The sequence below is a fragment of the Castor canadensis genome, chromosome 10 (assembly GCF_047511655.1).
Source record: "Castor canadensis chromosome 10, mCasCan1.hap1v2, whole genome shotgun sequence".
Taxonomy (NCBI): Eukaryota; Metazoa; Chordata; class Mammalia; order Rodentia; family Castoridae; genus Castor; species Castor canadensis.
Window position 1 is genome coordinate 41,655,520 of NC_133395.1, and position 21,302 is coordinate 41,676,821.

At 32.9% G+C, this 21,302-nt stretch overlaps 1 protein-coding gene across 17 annotated transcripts in view; it reads left to right on the plus strand.

Moving 5' to 3' along the window:
* Pcdh9 (protocadherin 9) overlaps nucleotides 1-21,302 on the plus strand; it is an 888,530-nt gene that overhangs the window by 307,192 nt on the left and 560,036 nt on the right. For 8 of the 17 annotated variants that reach the window (XM_074043252.1, XM_074043253.1, XM_074043257.1 and 5 more), the window contains one exon: nucleotides 15,472-15,573. The exons of 7 other annotated variants lie outside the window; for them this stretch is intronic. In XM_074043252.1, the coding sequence (XP_073899353.1) occupies nucleotides 15,472-15,573 (102 nt within the window). Of the gene's footprint in view, nucleotides 1-15,471; nucleotides 15,574-18,725; nucleotides 19,793-21,302 lie in introns of those variants that run through there. 2 more of the 17 variants (XM_074043268.1, XM_074043270.1) reach the window with 2 other exon arrangements.

The window sequence follows — 21,302 nt, forward strand, 5'->3', positions numbered from 1 at the left end:
ATGGTAATCAAATAACTCATTAGTGATTGTGTTTCAAAAAAGGTTTTAAAAATATAAAATGTTTCTAGAATATGGTGAATCATTTGTCTCAGTCTTTTCAAAAACAGGAAAACTTGAAAGGACAATTTTAGCCCTTAAATCATGCATCAACAAAATATATGCAACGCAACTGTGCCCCACTTTTACAGACAATGTATTCTCAAAGGCTTAGTTTCATGGCAATTCATTTTAAAGTGTATTCTTGTTTATACATGAAGAATAAATTGAGCAAAAATCCTTGCCTTGTCTAACTTGACATCAACATAAACCATCAAATGAGTGGATAAAGCTTTCAACAAGTGGAGTGTATGTTTATTAGTTTGCATTCAATACATGAAGAAGGCAATTGAAGAAAGGGAAAGTAGGTACAGACTTTATTCATAAGGAAAACTTTATCTGCAAGTAGTTTCAATTTAATGAGCAGCAGAAAATAAGGTTTTGTTATCTTTTGTGTGTACTTTCCATAGCTTGTTTAAAAGTTTGTAAATATTTGTTGAATATACCCTTTATTAGGTGTATGTGTGTATGGGAGAGGGGGTTTCTTCCTTAAGCAAGCTTCTTTTGTTGTGTTTAACTATTTATTTTAATAAGACTGTGTAAACAAATTTCTATACTTCCCCATGCTTTAGAGAGCTCACCAGGGAATAAGAATGGGAAGAATGTTATGCATATTGAGAAGATATGTACAATGTCAATTAGCTTAAAGACACAAAACACAAGTTAGTTAAGCTTATTCCAGCCTTGCTCACAATCAACCACTAGCATGAAAGTGTGCATGGTGTAACGTGTAGGGATACATTACATCTATAGATGCTACATGTTGACCTAAACTCTTGGCTATATTCAAATGCATGTTTTTCAGAGTTTTCATTTTGAAGTTCCTCAGACCCTCGTTTTTTAGCTAATGTTTCGAAAAATGATTGACCTTTTGAACTTCACAGATTCTAAGCATGAAACATTTTGAGTTGAATTGAGGAAGTGTTCATTCTATCAGTACATTTGGATGTTGAGTTAAGCAGATGATTTCTTAAGATTTGGTTAAAAGTTTACTAGAGTAGACAGGAGAAAAATGAAGGGGATGAACCAATTTGGGATATGACACAGATATACATGAAGATGTCATAATAAAATTCCCTGTATAGTTATCTTAAATAAACAAAATATCTTTTTTCAAAACCAGAGGACAGAAAGGTAAAACAGGTCCTGCTGGGAGTTGGTACCAGTGGGAAGTGGGAGGATGTAAGGAAAGGATGTAGGAGAATGAATATGGTGGAAATATTGTGTACTCATTCGTGAAAATGGAAAAATGAGATCTGTTGAAACTATTTTAAGAATGGGAGGAGGGAATAAAGGAGAATGATGGATGGGGTGAATTTGACTAAGATATATTGTAGACACTTTCGTAAATGTCACAATACTTTGTATCCCAGTACAACAATAATATGATATTAAAAATATTTTATTAGAAGTAATCTCTAAAGTTGTAGAATTTTAATAAAAGGGACTGAAAAAGTCCCTTGTAGGAACAATGTTCCTTCATTAATGTGAGTAGCCATCTGGAATGACAGAGCTAGAGCCTCAGTCTAGTCTTTTGAAAGGTCTTAGGTATTATCTTTATTCATGGCAGTTAGAGAACCCTTTAAACTCTGGAAACCTGTAAGTGAAAATATGAGATTGAGACGAGGTCTCAATTTGTCTTTGCTTCAGTTATTTAAAAAAACAAGATAGCTTTTACTGATGCCATCTAAGTAAAATACAATACAACATCTATTGATCTCTAAATATTTCATCTTCAATCAGTCTCTGTACTTTAATTTCTCTATCAGTAGTATATGTGAAGAAGTCTCTAACATCCCTTTCAACTTTAATATTCCATGAGTCTACAAATCTTTGCTAGCAAGCAAAATTTAAAAGCCATATTCCAAGTCTAAAAAGATTTTAGTGTCACAGATGGAAAAGAAAAAGAGCTCTAATACAACTTTAAAAGAGCTAGATCTGGAAGAGAGGCAAAAAAGGACTCAGAGCTACTACACTCAGTGTCAGGAATATGAATCAAATTTATTCTGATTCCCTGTTTCTTTTCATGTTGAACCTCAGAAGAAACCATCTTTATTACCCAATTTGCTTTCTTCTACTTCTCTGTACATACATAAACACCCCACCAATTCCTACCCTCTATATTCTGGGAAAAATCATATTTTGTTTTTCAATCTGCCTATGGATGTTTGGATCAGTACAGAGGATATTCGATTACAGAGGTAATCTAAACACTCTCTTGTCATAGAAATAAGAAATAAGCAAAATTAGTATTGATGAACTAATTATTTGCTTATCTTACATATCTTGATAATCAAGTGTTGAGAAAAAGATAATGTGTGAAGGGCTACTTATTGTGGTATATGTCTGCAATCCCAGCTACATGGGAGGCATCAATAGAAGGACCACTGTCCAAGGCAAAAATAAGAGAACATATCTGAAAAATAAATAGAGAATAAGGACAGGAAGTGTGGCTTATGTGGTAGAGTACCTGCCTAGGAAGCACAAAGCCTTGAGTTCAAACCCATTAAGCCCTTCCCCATTTCCCCCCCCACAAAAAAAGGAAAGAAAGGAAAAGAAAAGAAATATTCCATGTATAGCAAAATCTTTTCTTTCATTGAAGGGAAGTGAAAAAGGAAAAACTCCACTCAGACTTCACACATCTTAATCATGCAAGGCTGAAAAATACTGTTTTATATAGAGCTTGAAATTGTAATGGAGTGATACTTCAAGATTCGTAAGAGACATGCTACATTGCCATGGAATTTTAAGTTGAGACAATATAGATACACATATTTTCTTTTCCTAAAATTATTTTCTTTGAATTATGTATTGTCCTCATTTGGAAGTAGATTGCTATTAGTATTTTAAACATTAAGGGAAATGTTTTATAATATGTTCTTTATATATTATTTAATAACTGAAATATTGAGCCCACCTTTCTGTCATAAAAACTCTTATGAATTTAAAATTAATCCTTTCTTAGTTGTAGTAACATATATTTGTTTTAATATCATTGTAAGAAAAAAAGTGTTAAAATGTTATTCTTCAGCAAAAGTTATTCTATACTCTTCTAAAGAACAGTAAGCAAAATAAACAATAAAGATGCCACAATTTGCCCCTAATGTTTTTAGATTTTATTCCTCTCCCCCCACTATTATGAGCTTTCTAAAATGACATTTACTTATGCTGCTTAATACATTTGGGAGATACAGGGAGTTCATTAAAATGACCACATTTATATTGTTATCAGTTCAATAAAGGCAATGATTATTTTTGCTTATATTCTTTAGCCAAGTCATTACAAAGTATTTGAATGATGGATGGATGAATGAATACATGCATTTGGAAGAATCTTTGTACACTTTACATCATTTTGTGTGTTTATGTATACACATTTTAAAATTAGATTTTTCTGTATTTGTCTCTAAAATCCATTTCTGGTTTATTTTCATACCTCTTTTCACCAGGGGAACAATTGATTGAAGATGAATCAGAGAAGTGTTAGTGTTTTATATGACCTGAGGATTAAAAGATAAACAGTAGAGTGATTTTACGAAAGTTATTTTAGTTTGGAGTTGGGAGATGAAGAAAGTATTTCAAAAGACTCTATGAGCAGTGACTACATCAACAGCTATTTCTTTGTTTGTTAAAGTATATTCCTTCAGGTAATCTTTGTCCAAGTCTATAAGAAAAAAGCTTTTTAAGACCTTGAAAAGGAGCATATATCTCATGTACCTCCATTTTGATCCTTAAAATACACAAAACATTAATTTAAGAAAATTTTAAAAAACACTCTAGCCTTTTATGCATTCACAGTTAAATCCCAGACTTGCGAAAGTGGCAAAAGACCCCCCCCATCCAACATCACTGCAATTAGTTTATTTAATTTGGTCCTCTTTAGTCTGAAATAGTTCAAAAGACATTTGAAGCACCAAGTCTTTTTCTGCAAACACAGGAGATATCAGAGCTTTCATTGTGGTATTTTTTTCTTTGTGAATGAAATATATAAATGGAAAACGAGACTTAAAATCATATTTTAGCTTTACTAGACTTAGTTTAATACACATTTTGAAACCTATCATCAGGATAATTTAAAACAGTTATGATTGAAGCAATAGCAAAGATTCAGGTGTTTTTCATTCCTTTTATTAGCTAGATTGTTTATACCATGGTATAGAAGTCTAAAGTCAGAAAATGATATTAAACAAATGCACTTAAGTCCCTTAGGTTTCTGCATGACACATATAATAACATGTTAAATATATACCACCTTTTAAACTTGGAGAAGTAGAGGAAAACCTAGTTTAAACATGTTTTATACACTGGGAAACTTTGGCTGTCAAATGGATGTAGAACTCAGCTTTGTAGCTAATTTCCCAAGTGCCAGTTGGCATCTTCCAGAATATTCTGCAGCATCATTTTTACTCTAAAGCATTTAATTTAGATACTATACAATTAGCATAAATGAAATAAAAATCAAAATATTAAGGTCAAAAACATATATTTTGAAACAATGTATGGAAATGATAAAGCTTATTAGTTCTCAGTGTGCATTTAAAAACCCACTGCATACTATCTTCTGTTCCCTTCGATGTATACAATTACTAATATAGGTTCAAGCTCCAGGGTCAGTTTCAGAAACTTAAAGTAAAAGGAGCATAATACACCACTGAACATATTTTAAACTTAACCTTGAAAAGACAGTATTCAAATAACTGGTACAACCTGGAATTGTAACTCAATTTAAAGCACTCTAGATTTGAATCTCCAAACTTATGACTTGATATTTTGCCTGAAGATTAACTTGCAGACTGTTTATTCTAAACACCAGCATAAAGATAGTCAAGGTTAATATTATTTTAAAAGCTTATTTTTGGGAAATATTTTTTCAGTAAATAATATTGTACTTCAATTCAGATTTTAAAATGTCTCTCTTTACCACAGAAACTTCAATCGTAATTTTCAGTGAGAATATTTTTCAGAAATAGTTCAACCCCAAAATCCAGGCTGCATTTCTGATAGATGTTGCATATGTTATCTTAGTATAGCATATGAGATTTTACTGTCCATTTATAAATTTATAAATAAAATTTGTATTCATATAATACATATCTTATTTACATACTTAAAAATAAAATATTTCATTAAAATACTATAATGAATTTATTGTTAATGAAGCTAATTCTGTATAATAAATACTTTCTCTGTATAAACATATGCAGTCGCCTACAAAACATATGTATACCTACGTGTGGGGAGTGTGTGTGTGCTAATAAAAATGCAACTCACCAACCATTGCCCCTGCAGAGAGAAGAGTATTCACTGCATTGACAATCCATCATTATATTTCAGAACTCAGTTTCATTTTAGGGTTGTACATGCATTTTCATGCTGGTTCATAGAACATATTATAAACTACTGTAACTGTTTTCTAATAAGTTAGTTTTACCACTATGTATTGACACTTTTTTTAGTACTCCACAGAAATTTTAACCAGTTCGAAAACTGCATTAACTTGTCCACTCTTAAGCATTAATTACTTTCAATGAAAATTAAACGCACCAGTGGAAATGAGCAAATGCAATTATGTTTCTTTCTCTGAAATCTTTCAATTCTGAAACATAACAGAAAAAGTTCACCCTCAAATTCCAAGCGAACATTTCTAAAACAGGACCTTTTTTATTATATTTGGAATTTTAAAAAAAATTTATTATTAAATCTAATTTATTTTATCAGTACTGAGGTTTGAATTCAGGGCCTCACACTTACTATGCAGACACTCTTACCACTTGTGCCACTTGAGGGGAGGTAGCCAAAATAATGTATAGACATGTAAGTAAATGTAAAAATGATAAAGTAAAATTAAAATAGATAAATAAGTCTAATTTTTTGGTATTGGGGAAATGTCAGTTGTAGTTTTTCTGCCAGGTGTAAATACAGTTTAATGATAAATAAAAGTAAAAAGTCTCAGGGATTTTTATGACAATAAACAGTCAAATAAAGTCTGCAACAATTGCCTTCAATACAAACCTGATTAATCTTGGTACTAAAAAGTTCTGTTAATTCTTTGTAATATATTTGTACAGAAGTTATCTCTTTAATTGGTAAGCTCCAAAGCTCTGCCTTGCCTACATTCTTTTATTTAAAATGGGGAATTAAGTTCCCATGTGCAAAGTCAACTGGTATTAAAAGATTTTAGTAAAGCAATGTAACATGTAACCTTTTGTAACGAAGAAACTTTCAGTGCATTATTGCTCTTATGAAATAGCTTTATAGTGAGGTAGTAATATAAGAGTTGGGGCACCAAAGAAAAATTGCAAAGTATAGAGCACTAGTGTTTGAAGTATTCTTCTTAAGGAAATTTTATTTCAATGTATGCCCATAGCACAAGGGCCAAAAGAATTGCATAAAACTGTACTATAGACTCCATGAACCATTTAAAGAAAATTGCCATAGTTTTCACAGAACCAGCTATAATTTGTAACCCTCATAAGGGTGGTTTTTCATTGTTCTTCCAAGGTGAGTAATGACCTGAAATTGCATCCAGTTTTTCTATATTAAATTAAAAAGACTGGTAGTTATTGCTTATGAAGGAATTTACAGCTGGATATGGGAAAATATATGGCCTTGTTCCTGTATTTATTTATTGAATAATTGATTTAGTTATTTATTTAGCGAAACTGTGTTCACTCTTCCACACCCATCACCCCAGCACCTCTGCCTTGAACACTCTTTGGTATAACTGATAATCAGTTCACAGAAATCTATTCTCTTATTGCATATTTAGAGGGAACCTGCTGAGTATCTTTGACATAGAGTGCTATTGTTTAATTTTTAAATGGATTACTAAAAACTACAAGAATGCAAAACTGTTTATCAGTCACTCGTCACTTTCATTCAATATTATGCTGAGAAAGGAGGCAAATTCTGTTTAATGTAGGTTTCTCAAATACTGAATGATTGCTTACTTTTGGTATTTTTTGCTGTCCCTATGTCTATCTGCAGCTGTCTCTACTTCTGCATTATTTAAAAGTGGGAGATTTTATTGAGATAGAAAAATGTAAAGTGAGAGAGTAGAGCCCCCACAGTTGGTGGTGGAGGGATCCCAAGAAGGGTGGCAGGGAAATGACATGATCTAAAGTTTTTATTCTTTCTCTCCAAGGTGTTCCTCAATCTCTATGGTAATTAGTTGTGCAGAAAGCAGCATTTTCCTTAGCTGTTCCTACAAAGTTCTGATTGTCGTTCCTGATACTTTCACTATCCCTCTTGCTTTTCCTTTTTTCACTCTTTAAGGTCACAAGGAGGTTTTAATGGAAGTTTCCAGGGCTCTTCCTTCTGTCTTATCCCTCCCTCTGAAGAAGAAACCTTAACAGCCATTAGGGAAAAGGGGCAAGACTGCTCTTTGGCTGTTTAAAATTAAAAAAAAAAAAATGTGTTTTGGTGAGGATGTAGGGAAAAAGGAGCCCTCGTACACTGCTGGTGGGAATGCAAGCTGTTGCAACCACTCTGGATAAAAATTTGGAGACTTCTTAAAAATTTAAACATAGATCTGTCATATGATCCACAATCCCAATCCTGAGGATATACCTCGAGGAATGCAACACATGTTACTCCAGAGGCACCTGCACACCCATGTTTATTGCAACGCTATTCACAATAGCCAAGTTATGGAAATAGCTAAGATGCCCCACTACTGACAAACGGATCAAGGAAGTGTGGTATTTATGCAGAATGGAATTTTACTCAGCCATGAAGAAGAATGAAAACATCATTTGAAAGTAAATGGATGGAACTGGAGAACATCATTCTGAGCGAGGTTAGCCAGGCTCAGAAGACCAAAAATCATGTGTTCTTCCTCATATGCGGAATTTACATCTAGGGCAAATGCAGCAATGTGATTGGACTCGGGTTACATGGCAAGGGGAGAGCACATATGGGAGATATAGGAATAGGTAGAAAACTCAAAACATGAAAGCGTTTGATGACCCCACTCCAGAAGAATTAATACAGAAACCTTAAAGTGTCAGAGGTCAACATGAGAAGGGGATCAGGAACCAGCGTAAAGATCAGTTAGAGATGAATCAACTTGGGTTGTAGCACATTTATACATGAAAGCTAGGACCAGGACCAGGAGCCATCCAGTTATTTTTTACCAAAAGAGAAATCAAACAGAAATTAGTGAAAACCGTTTATTAATGTGAAAGACATTTTTCCATATGTGGATAAAACCAATAGGATTTTTAAAATGAATCATCTACCACTGTTTCTATAAATGCCAGGTAATTTCAGTAGACTTTACACATTTTTCTTACTGTTTCTATTTCAGCGTTTGCCAATAGTCCCTTAAGAAAAGTTTTGAAAGTTCTTTAAGTGGAAAAATCAGCAAAACCCACACTATCAGAAAACCGACCATACACAGAGTTGCTAAAACTTTATAGTAAGCAATATATGTATGACAAGAAGTTACTCTAAATACCACATATATCATAACACATTGAGAGAAAGCTATTTCATGGTTATGCTGCTTGCTGCCTGGCATCTTTGCATTTTATTAACTCATTTGAAAAATATCAGCTAGCCTCTGACAGAGACTGTTAGATTTGAAATAGTGGGGAATTCCTAAGCAATGAAAATTATGTTTCCTAGAGAAGTCCAATTTAAACTACTTACTGAATTTCTTCAAAGTTTAACTTCACATTCTTAGATTTTTTTTCCCCCAATCTTCTCTTTACTTAGATGTGTTAAGATTTTTTCCCGTACATAAAGTATTCCTTGTGTCTTTACTCTTCTGAAAGACATTGGTTTACTGATTATATTAAACTGTGTACATTGAGGTAAATATTACACTAATAGTTTAAAAGCGACTCACTTGCAACACCAAAGTACACAATAAGAAATATATCTTTTTGCATGTCATTTTCACACTTGATCACAGGGAACTATAATTAAGGGAAGCCAAATGGTTTACTTAATGGCCTATGCTAACAAACTATATAAAATCAACCTTTGTTTTCTCATAAATCCGACTTGCAAGAGTTAACTTCTCATTGTTCATTGAGCAGTAGTGACAACCTCCATCTGGCTAGTCTCTTTGCAAACCTGGATTTAGAACGGAACAGCGAAGCAAAGACATATTTTTGAGGGAGAAAAAAAAGAGGAGCAACCTCTGAAACACCAAGAAGAGAGAAAAAAGATGTGTCTAGACTGAGAGAAGATCTGGAATGGAAGCAGTGAGAAAGTTGGAAAGGCATTTACCTAGAGGAAGTGAGGGGAGTTATTGGTGGGTTCTGATAGTTTTGAAGCATATCCCAGTCAATTTGTATAGGTAAGAAAGGGAGTCTGCTGTTTTAGATGAAGAAAAAAAAAAGGTGGTATTTGCAAAGTCCACTATTCAGGGAAATGTGTTAATTGAACAGGATTTAATTTGTTCCTTTATGCTGTGGGTAAATTAAAATTCCCTCCCTTGGTTAACATATCACTGTGATGAAATTACTTCCTGCCATGAGTCATCCAGTTGGGAGGAACAAAGTATGATGACAGAAGCCAGTGCTGTTGGTAATGTTCCTAATATGAGTACCCTCAATCAGTGGTATCCATGTTCCTTATTTTTGTAATAGCATTTATGATACAAATTGTAGATCATGGGAATGATAATTTTGCAGTGAATTCATTTAGTGGGGACAAAAATATTAGAAGAAAAAAAGTCTGCAAATAAATTATCAACCAGAAAGTTAGACGTCAAAACAAAGTAGATGAATACAAATTATTATAAGTCTTGTACATTTTGCATTTATTTTTGAAGTTATTTTACTTCAAAATATTTACTAAAGACCTACTAATGCTTCAGTGCTCAATAGTGCAGATAAGCTATCCACATGAGGAACATGCCCTCTAATGAAATGAAGAAGGCAAAACTACATTTAATGGAAATAAAGGTCTTTAAGCTTAGTACCTTAGAATAAGAAAGAACCCCAGGCTCCCCACCTGGCTTTAGAAAAATATTTCCTTCAAATAACAGAGGATTGATTCAGAACCAAATCAGAAGGGACTTAACATACCTGTATCTTCTTTACTTCTCAAGAGGCATATTTTCAAGATTTTAGAGTTATAAATCCCTTTCAAAAACCACTGCCAATAATCTTGTGAAAGGGGATGGAACCGATGTAAAACACACTAATTACATTTTTATGAACTTAATCATTGCCAGGTGTTTGAAAAAAATCAAAAAAATAAAAATAATAAAAATGCCTGCCTCTACACCCAAAAATTAGAATATGCTAAAATTTTGCATATTTTCTGACTCAAATTAAAACATCATTTTTTAAGGAATAAGGCAAACAATTATAGTGCAGATAGTGTTGCCATTCCCTTTATACCTTTTTTGTGCTCTGCCTTTTTTCTTACCTCACAAGGTGATCTCTGCCTTAAAATTGGCATGCATTGTAACAATCTACATTTCTATTATTTGGTTTCATATCTATACAACATATGCTTTACAATTTATTACACTGTATTCTCATTTGAAATCAAAGTATGCATTACCTAGGCTGAATATCTATGCATTAAATGAAGTTCAATGAGTACTTTTACTTTGTTTTCTAACCATGGTTAAAGATGACAGAAAAATGACCCAAAGGAGAAAATCTTGCAAATATTACAGAAAAGGCTGTACATATAGGCTCAAGTTCCCTGATTTGAGACAAGCTAAGATTCAGGGCATTATATTAGTATACCAAATTTTCAGAAATAATAAGAACTTACATGACTCTTAAAATATGAGTTTAATCAGTTTTTAGGAACACTTATAATAAAATGTGTCTGTAAATGTTTAGGAATGTTGGTTGATAATGTTTAGAGAGTTCTTTCTTTGCTTGTGAATTGTTCATGTGTCTGCTTGAGAAAGTAGGTCAGGGTCAGTGTGGCTTAATTGTCATACTGATCAACAGCAATGGAGAAAATACTTTTTGAAGAAGTATTCTCATCATGTGCTCTAGTCATTTCAGCATTAACAGCAACATACACAGAAAATGATCCCAGAAAGAAGACAAGAGAAACAGAAACCATGAGTGGGTGGTGTCCTAGAAGGCTCGTAACATAAATGCACCGAGAAGAGGGAGTGGTTTACTGTGAAGTAAGAGTGAGAATTGACTCCTGAATTACTAATGTGAAAATCGTGGGTGATTATGATAGAGCAATTTCAGTGGAATGGAGGTGGCAAAAATCCAATGCAAGTGGGTTCTGCAAAGGAATGCATGAAGAGAAGTTGAAGACACAAAGTATAGACTATTCTTAATGTAGATTATTTTTAAAAATGCAAATTTCTTAATAAGTGTTAGAATTTTAGATCAAAACTTTTAAGAATGTTTCATAGGTCTTCATGAAAAGAAACCTTAGTTTATTACAATGGGTAGGAATGACATATTTAGTGGGAGTTTGTAACAGCTGAAATTGTTATTTAATGAAACCTATAGCAGAAAAATACAAGGCTACTGCTCTATAATGATTGCAAGAATTTTATAACAATGGCATTGATTTTTAGCAAACAACCTTGGTTTTGTAAACTGGTAGGAGGAGTAACAGAATAATAGTGCACATTCCTGCTGAACTACAGTTAGGTAAAAAAAATAAAGAACCCTCATTTTTGCAAAGAAGATAGCTGAGTGTTATTTATGTGTTTTTTTTTAATAAACCTTTTGTTGCTTTGCTGCTGTTGATTTTTTCCTCTTGATATTATGGGTACGAAGTGCTTTCTTAGGAATTTGTGTCAAAATGAAAGAGCTAAACTACCTGTATATGTGGCAAGTTTGAGTGGGTATTCTATAGGTAGTGAATAACCATTTTCCCTGGAAGCACAATGGGTATTTCAAGGAGGCAAGATTTATCCACATATCAAAATATAGAGTATCAATCATACATAATGGAAAACATCAAGTGGGTTTTAGAGTACAAAACAAATGTAGTTACAGTGATTTCCATTTAATATGATTGTTGTTATTGAGCCCTACACCTCTCAACTTTGATTTACATAGTACCTTGCAATATTAAATCTGATTTCTCAAATCCATCTTAAACATTACATAGTCATTCATATTAAATTTGGCAAAGAATATAATGTTTTTGTGGGAGAAATCTTTAGATGTTTTAGAATAAGTCTTTCTGTTTCAGGCTGCAACTCTCCCTGAGGTAGAAATTTGTTAGGCAAGATTTATACTGATAAAGTTATTTTTCACCTAAGAATTGTTTACTGTCTATTTTGTGATATTAGATCTCAAAATTAATTGCAATTCTCTGTTTTTGCTCTGATTCATAGATTTGCAATTTCTAGAGGCAGTTTATATCACACTACTCAAAATTTCTAAAAAGTGAGGAAGTAACAGAGAGTTGAAATCTTCCTTTGATGCCATTCACTGCTCTACAAGTAGACACTGTGCCAGAATTAAACACAGGAGAGACTTAGGGATAAAAGCTTGTTAGATTGGGAGGACTTACATCTGTGCTTTAGTCATACTGCAAATGAACTCATTTGCTCATGTTCAATATTTCCTTTGGGGAAAATACTAGGAGAGAAGGATTGATGACTAAGTCTCTCCTTTGGTACTGTCACTGTTAGTGAAGACCCTATCCTGAGTAGTTATCCCTCATATTAAATCCAATTCTGTAACTTTGTTATAGCATTGTTTCTGCTGTTGGATTTAATGTATTAATGATTTCTGTCTAACCTCAAATCAATCTTCACAAGCTCCATGCTTAAACTAGTATCAAACTACTGGTCACTCAGGAGAATTCATGTCTTAGAGGCTTTGCATGTGTAATTCCTTCCGTCTTTCATATACTAACCATCATTCTCTCATCAGCCTATCTCTCAAAATTCTGCCAAAGTATCAAACCTAGGACTCTAATCATTTTCTTTTCATTGTCCTTTAGTAATTTATCCATACACTTTTATATATCATGGTTGTTACTTGCTTCTGTGTATGATTTTAGTGCTAGAATGAGAGTATTATAGATATTAAATGCCATATCTTGATGAACCAGTAAAATCCTAATACAGCTTGCACAAAACTAATGACTCATTATCCAACAAAGGAACAAACAAACAGAATAGAATGGGTGAGTGAATGAGCATGTAGATGAACTCATTAAGGAAAAGATGGTAGAATCAAAACAGCCTGAGTCTTGTCAATTAGATGTGCTTTCATTGGGCAAATCCTTGTGCAAATGCATCAGATATCTCTTAACCTCTTTCTTCCCCATCACTAAAAAGAATTATATTTCCTACCCTATCTCCAGAAATTCTTGTGATAACACATAGATTCTTGTACATGATGGCATAAAGCATAATATAGATATAGACCTTTTCTTCAGGTTCAGAGGTATTATGATATATTCATGCAAAATAATAACCTGAAATATAACAGGTTAAATAAAAAAGGAAGAAGAACATTGAGGGGAAAGATATCAGATTGAAAGAAAAGTGAGTCCAAAATCAGCTTAGTGTCTGGGGGGCAAGACAAAGAACTTTGAACCTTAACCCATGGATTCTAAACTCTGGCTACATATTAGAATTCTCTAAGTATTTAAAAAAATTGTGTCAGCTCTAATTTAACTCATGGGAAGTGGGGCTCAGTTACTGACATTTTTAATAAAGATTCCCCAGGTGATTCTAATACAGGACCAGGGTAAGACAACTGCTGGGCCACAGGAATTAAGAGAATTTTTTTTTGGAGAAAAACTGCATAATACATGAGATGTCTTAAAAAGATTAATCAACATGAATAGATATGAGGAGAGGCTAGGAACAGGAATGACTGATTAAAATGTCTGGGAACATCACAGATGAAAATAACTGTTTTAAGATCTAATTTTTTTTTATAAAGCTAAGGAAGATAGGGAGGAGAAATATCAAAGAAAGATCTTCATATATAATGACGAAGTTGTTCAGACCTAACTAGGCACATTCAAAGCATTAATCCTGGAAAAACAAGTATTTTACCAACTGCACATAAAATGTACTTAGGTTGTAAGCAGAAGTTAAGGGATGGATCAAAATTTGGCAAATTAGTCATGTTAAATTTCTACACTAGAGAAGTTTTACACAAAGCTGAAATAGAATTGTTTGTAGAGAAGAAAGGCATAAAGCATTTTCATACTAAAAGGTGTATGATATGAGTATTTGGGTTTAAAGTCATGCCTTTCTAGATGTCACATAAGTATTTCTCTTAAACAAAAATAAAGGAGATAATATCTGCAAAAGGGGAAATCAGTCTTTCAAAATATATTTAAACATGCAAAATGGTGGTCTTGAAATTAAAATGCAATGAATTCAACATAGCAAACTCTAAGTCATTTGATTTTAAAAAATGTCTCTGACAGTAAATGTCTAACAGATTTTTCTTTGAAATGAGCAAAGTAGCATTTCATTAGTGAAGGATAAAATATAACACATTAGTTTGAAAAATAGTTTCTTCCCTACTCATGTCATAAAAATGGGTGTACATGTTACAGTTTTATAAAAGAATAATGAGCAGATATAAATGATGACAGTTCCCTGGATGCACTATATTTTCTGTTTATTAAAGTAGAAATCTTAGAAACTGTAAAGCCGTGTTTAACAAATGGTCAAACAGCAGTCTTTATACATATTCTTCACCTTAGACTTAGAAGAGATTTAGGAAACAAGGAAATAAGAAGTGATTAATAACTTATTTTCACATGAGAAACTCTTGTGAGAAATATAGAAAACAGTCATTGTACTATTTTCATAGAGAAAAGTCAACCTATAATTTAATATCTTAGTGTCAGCAATTGTATCCATTTCCAAAATAATTATTTTAGTTAATTTTTTCTAAAAGTAAGTACAATTTTGAATAGAATAGTGAACTAATATTTTTGAGACAGTAAACTTTTAGTTTATAATTTGTACCTATTTCCAACATATCATTTATGAAAGTAGGTCTTTCATGGTGGTAGAGGAAGATATGGGAAATGTTCCCAGAAAGCTTGGTAGAATCACAAATATGCGTTTGTCTTCTCATCTCTAAATGAAGATAATAGTGATATCATGTCCTCACATAAAACAGCACCATATAAGTTTTAGCTACTAAAGTCATAAATGTAATAAACAAATATTGCTTACAAAAGAAGGGGGAAAATGAAATTATTCAATCTTACATTCCTTCAGTTTTAGGGAAAACATTTTGTCAATTTCTTTATCCTGAATATTATTTGTAACTCTTCATAATGGCTTAACATTAGAGCATGTTATCTATGAGTGAAGTACCTTGTTAACTCAAATAGCATTCCATCATTAGGCCCATAGCAAACAGCCTTATCTCTCGATAGACACTCTAAACGTGGAGTAGTTTGTCACAATTATTTGGTAATCTCTTTCAGTGTAACTCACACAGCAAAAGTGACAATACTCCTGTCACTCCTCAGAAATGTCCCAGCTCTGCGGGTTTCTACATTCAGGAGAATGAAGAAAGCCATTACGAGGTATGCCTTATCTCTATAGACACCACATTAGTAAGAGTGATTTTCCTTTTCCTCGTGACTATAAATATGCTATGTTAACTACTATAAACATCTTCTTTGTTGACCTCTTTTATGCTCACATTTTATACTGGTGCTTTAAAGTAGCTTTAAGTAAGCAAGCTTAGAAGAAAAAGGCAATGATTATCTTGTCCTCTTGAATAATGACCTAACTATTAAATATAACATTAATGACATTGGATGAAAAGAGTTGATTTCTACCTAATTTTGGAGAAAGTAATGAGTGATGACTTTTTTTGGAGTTAAATGTTTTGATTGGTTCATTTTGATTAATGGAGGTGGAGGAATTGCACATTTATTTGTTGATCGAGTGATTTTCATCCCTACTGAAGGAAGATACTGAAGATAGTCTTACTTCATATGAATTAGTTAAACTGGAATTTTCATTAATCTTTTCTATTTTTCTTCATGTTTGAACTAAAAATAAAAATTTGCTTTTTCTTAACATGGCTTCATTCATAAGAAAATTTACATTTTTTTCTTTTTCTGTTATGTTGGGAGGGATATTACAATACCAACTATCACACTATGTCTGGATCAAGAAGTTTGTTATCATCCATTAGTTTTTAACTGTGATTAAAAAAACACAACATAAAATTTACAATATTACCCATTTTAAGTGTACATTTCAATGTGTTATATATGCTCACAGTGTTGTGCCATGGAAGAAAATACATATTTTTAAGAAATCATGTTTTTCTACTTTAATATTATAACATGTTTACTATTTCACCTGTTTTCTAGTTATAATATGTAGAAAATAGTCTGTATGTTTACATGTGTGTTGCAAATGATAGATAATCTGTATATTTATGTGTATTTATGCATGTATTTGTATTCCATTTTTTCAGGGAATTTAGGATTTATTTAATCACTTCCTTAAAATTAAGGAAGCATTTTTTGCAATAGACTTTGTCTTTTCCATGGCAAGGAATCTATCATTCTCAAAAGCCCCAGCAGTAATGAAGATTCAAGAAACTGCTTTGAGTAATAGGAATTTAATTGGTTAAAAAGTGACATTTTGGGCAATTTCAGTCTCCACATTTTTTTTTTTTTTTTTTTTTGGCATTAGTAAGGTTTGGACTCAGGGATTGGTGTTTGTTAGGAAGTTCTTCTACCATGTAAGCCATACCCCAGCCATTTTTAGTTCTGGCTGTTTTGGAGATAGGGTCTCACTTTTTGCCCAAGCAAGTCTTGACCTTGATCCTCCACTGTAGCTGGGATGATGGTCATGTGACATCTCACCCCAACTTTTTTTCTGTTGACATGGGGATCAAATGAATTTTTTGCCTAGGCTGGTCTGGAACTGTAATCTTCATCCTCTCCCCATCCCAGCCTTCCAAGTAGTTAGGCTTATAGGGGTGAGCCAATGGCACTAGCTCTCTCATCATCTCTTTATATTTTCTTCTTTTTCCTTGTTTGGTTCTAAATATTCAAAAGCATTCTTCCAAACTTCAATGGGTGTTCTTTTTGTTATGATTCCTCTATTTTCTTCCTTTTTCTGCAAAGCTTAAATTACTTGAAATTTACAAAAACTACAGTTGCTTAAGTCTTTGATTCATATCATTGCTATATGTTTCCAGCATCTAGAACAATGAACTTCCTTCCACTATTCATCAGTAATACAAAATACAAATAGTCCTCACTCTGTAGCAGAAAAAAAGGGTTAATTCTTAAGTAAAGATTCGTGTAAGTCATAGGACCCTATCCAAAATTTTGTGAAAGTCATCTAAAAACAAGTGGATTTCAAGTTTTTGAAAATTATATTTGATTTTATAACATTTCATGCGTATTTATTAACTAAAGAATCCATATTCCCCAGAAATATTCTTTGACTACCAAAGATAGTAGGATGGGGGAATTGTTGAAGATTTTCTTATTTTTGTAAACCATTTAAATGGGATACAATTTTCACAATTCATAAGAGAACAGTTTGTACAGAATTTATATGACTAGAGTCCTAGGCTACTTGGACAAGAAAAAATGGCACATAGAGTAACATCAATTTATATTATTAGTGTAATTTTCCAGAACTGTGAAAAAAAATCGACTTTGGTACATCAAGAAGCAAAAATATGCCCAAGTTATTTTTAGAAATGTTTATTCTATAAATTCTCATTTAAACATCATGATCCAGTCGCACAGTGATCTCAGTAGTTTTAAATCAGTTCATCTATAAAGTCCTATCACTTTCTGGTAGTCTATGATACTGAATTATGGTAATGACATCAACAATTTGTACTTTCATAGCTTGTGTTGTACGCTAGGAACTGTTTTAAATTATTGTTGTGCTGGGTGGGGTTACATTGTGGCATTTACAAAAGTTCTTAAAATATATCAAATACATCATACTTGAATTCCCCCTTCCATCATTCTCCTTTATTCCCCCTCCCCCCATTCTTGGAACACTTTCAACAGGTTCATTTTTCCATGTACATACATGTGTGCCCAGTATTTGTACAATATTTGTACTCCTTTACCATTTCCTCACCTTCTTTTCCCCTCTCACTGGTACCAAATCCCCCCAGGCAGGTCCTGAATATTCTTCCATCATTTACATTTTGTCCTTGGTCAGTTTAAATTTATTTTATCAAAATATAGTAAAACTAATTCTTTTTTTTTTAGGGGTTATTCAAAAAATTTTTTTATTCATTTATTCACATGTGCTTACATTGTTTGAGTCATTTCTCTCCCTGTCCCCCTCCTCCACCCTCTTCCCCCTTCCTCCCTTGCTTCCAGGCAGAACCTGTTCTGAGCTTTTCTCCAGTTCCTTTGAAGAGTAGAAATAAGCAATAATAAGAAAGACATAGCATTTTTGCTAGTTGAGATAAGGACAGCTATACATAGAGATTCCTAGCATTGCTTTCATGTACAAATGTATACAACCCAGATTGATTCATCTCTAACTGATCTTTATACTGGTTCCTGAATCCCCTTCTCATATTGACCTCTGTCACTTTCTGTATTAGGTCCTCTGGAGTGGAGACATCAAATGTTTTCATGTTTTGGGTTTTCTACCTATCCCCATACCTCCCGTATGTGTTCTCCCCTTGCCATGTAACCCAAGTCCAACAACATTGCTGTATTTTCCCTAGATCTAAAGACCGCATAGAGGGAGAACATATGATTTTTGGTCTTCTCAGCCTGGCTGACCTCGCTCAGAATGATGTTCTTCAGTTCCATCCATTTACCTGCAAATGATAAGATTTCATTCTTCTTCATGGCTAAGTAAAATTCCATTGTGTACAAGTACCACATTTTCTTGATCCATTCATTAGTAGTGGGGAATCTTGGCTGTTTCCATAACTTGGCTACTGTGAATAGTGCTGCAATAAACATGGGTGTGCAAGTGCCTTTGGAGTAACCTGTGTCACATTCCTTTGGGTATATCCGCAGGAGTGGGATTGCTGGATCACATGGCAGATCTATGTTTAGATTTTTAAGAAGCCTCCAAATTATTTTCCAGAGTGGTTGTACCAGCTTTCATTCCTACCAGCAGTATATGAGGGTTCATTTTTCCCCACATCCTCTCCAACACATGTTGTTGGTGGTGTTTTTGATGATGGCTATTCTAACAGGGGTGAGGTGGAATCTTAGGGTGGTTTTGATTTGCATTTCCTTTATGGCTAGAGATGGTGAGCATTTTTTCATGTGTTTTTTGGCCATTTGAATTTCTTCTTTTGAGAAAGTTCTATTTAGTTCAATTGCCCTTTTCTTAATTGGTTCATTGATTTTGAGAGAGTTTAGTTTCTTAAGTTCCCTGTATATTCTGGTTATCAGTCCTTTGCCTGATTGTATAGCTAGCAAATATTTTCTCCCACTCTGTGGATGGTCTCTTCAGTTTAGAGACCATTTCTTTTGTTGTGCAGAAGCTTTTTAATTCTATGAAGTTCCATTTGTTCATTCTTTCTCTTAGCTGCTGAGTTGCTGGGGTTTTGTTGAGGAAGTCCTTGCCTATACCTGTTAGTTCCAGAGTGTTTCCTGCTCCTTCCTGTACTAACTTCAGAGTTTTGGAACTGATATTAAGGTCCTTGATTCATTTTGAGTTGATACTAGTAGAGGGTGATAGACATGGATCTAGTAGTACAATTAATTCCTAAATGTATTTTATTACATATGGAGAGTGAATCTCTGATATTTCTTATAACATAAACCTTGAAGATGAGAAAAGACTGCTAGTTTTAGGGTTCTAGAAGGCATTTTGAGAGATAAGATTTCTTTATCAATGCTTATTATCTAGAGATTAATTACAAAACTTTAGTTTTACTACTCAATTCCTTTAAAGTAATTAATCTACTTTTAATCATTTTTGAGAATTAATAATTAAAATTATTTATAAATTATAAAGTTAGTATCTGGAATATGTTATTTTTTATATTGAATAATTTACCAAATTTAGTAAATTTATGTATTTTCTTAATTTCATTGTTTTAAGAATTTGCATTTCTCTTTTTATTTATTAACAATCTAAAAAAGGGAGTGATGTGTTTAACATAGGAAAATATTTAATTGTTTATTTATATTTATATATATTTAACTACATGAAACTGTCTTGGTAAAGTCATATTCTGGGTCAAGTAATGTTAATTAAGCTATTACATATATATTATGATATTAGATACAAATAAAACCAAGGCTGATGTGACTAGGAAATTTTTAATATTTTTAATGTGTCATTCTTAACCTATAACTTTTAACTTAGACATAACAATTATTGCTTACTTATGAAGAAATGTTAATATAATCTATTGCGATAATCTATACTACAAACTACTCTAAGCACTTTACAGGCATTATAATAATTGTTCTAAACTATCACTGAATATAAAGCATGCTAACAATTTTATGTACCACTAGAGGAAATATAGCCAATTAAACTCTGATAAATGCTTATTTATGATTTCCTTGAGATATTTTAGAGAAGGGAAAATTTTCATGCAGGTTGAAATAATGTTTATTTGTTCCTGACAAAAACTCCTTTTGTTAGGTATGATTATCATTCTGATTTTTACACATAGGGAAATTGAGACAAAGGAAAGTTTTGTATTTTGTTGAAATTCACACTGTAATTAGAAGGTTTTAAAAATAGCCACAGCCAAATGTGTTCATAAACTGAAAGGACAAGTTTGATGTGACATTATCTAAATAAGAACAAACTAACCAAACCTCACAGGCTGTTTGGTGTCATGGAGCACAAAACTTACATATTCACATTACTAAGCAATTACATTGTCTCATCCTGAGGACTGTGAGCTTTTTGTAACAGGAGAATGAGTTCTTAAGGTTTCTGATCTTGGAGTGAAGTAATGACTCTACCTTCAAACTGCGTGCAATGGGAGTGTCCCAGAAAGCGTCAAAGAAAACAATTCATGCTTGAAATTCTCTCTTAAATGAAGCTTCATGGAAGGTAAGGATTTTAAATTGTCGTGTTGGAGTTTTCCTTCCTTGCATACCTACTGTCATTGGGAAGACAGAGCACCATGGCAGTTAAAATAGAAAGAAAAAAAATGAGAGTGTGCATTGTTTTTAATCCCCTAAATGCATACCATTTTACTCAATACCTTTGATCTATAAATTTTATTTAATTTCTCTTCTACTAAACCTCTTTGCCTTTACTCATGAAACAGCACAAGATACAGACAGGGCTTTCAGTGTCTATATTCTTCAATCTG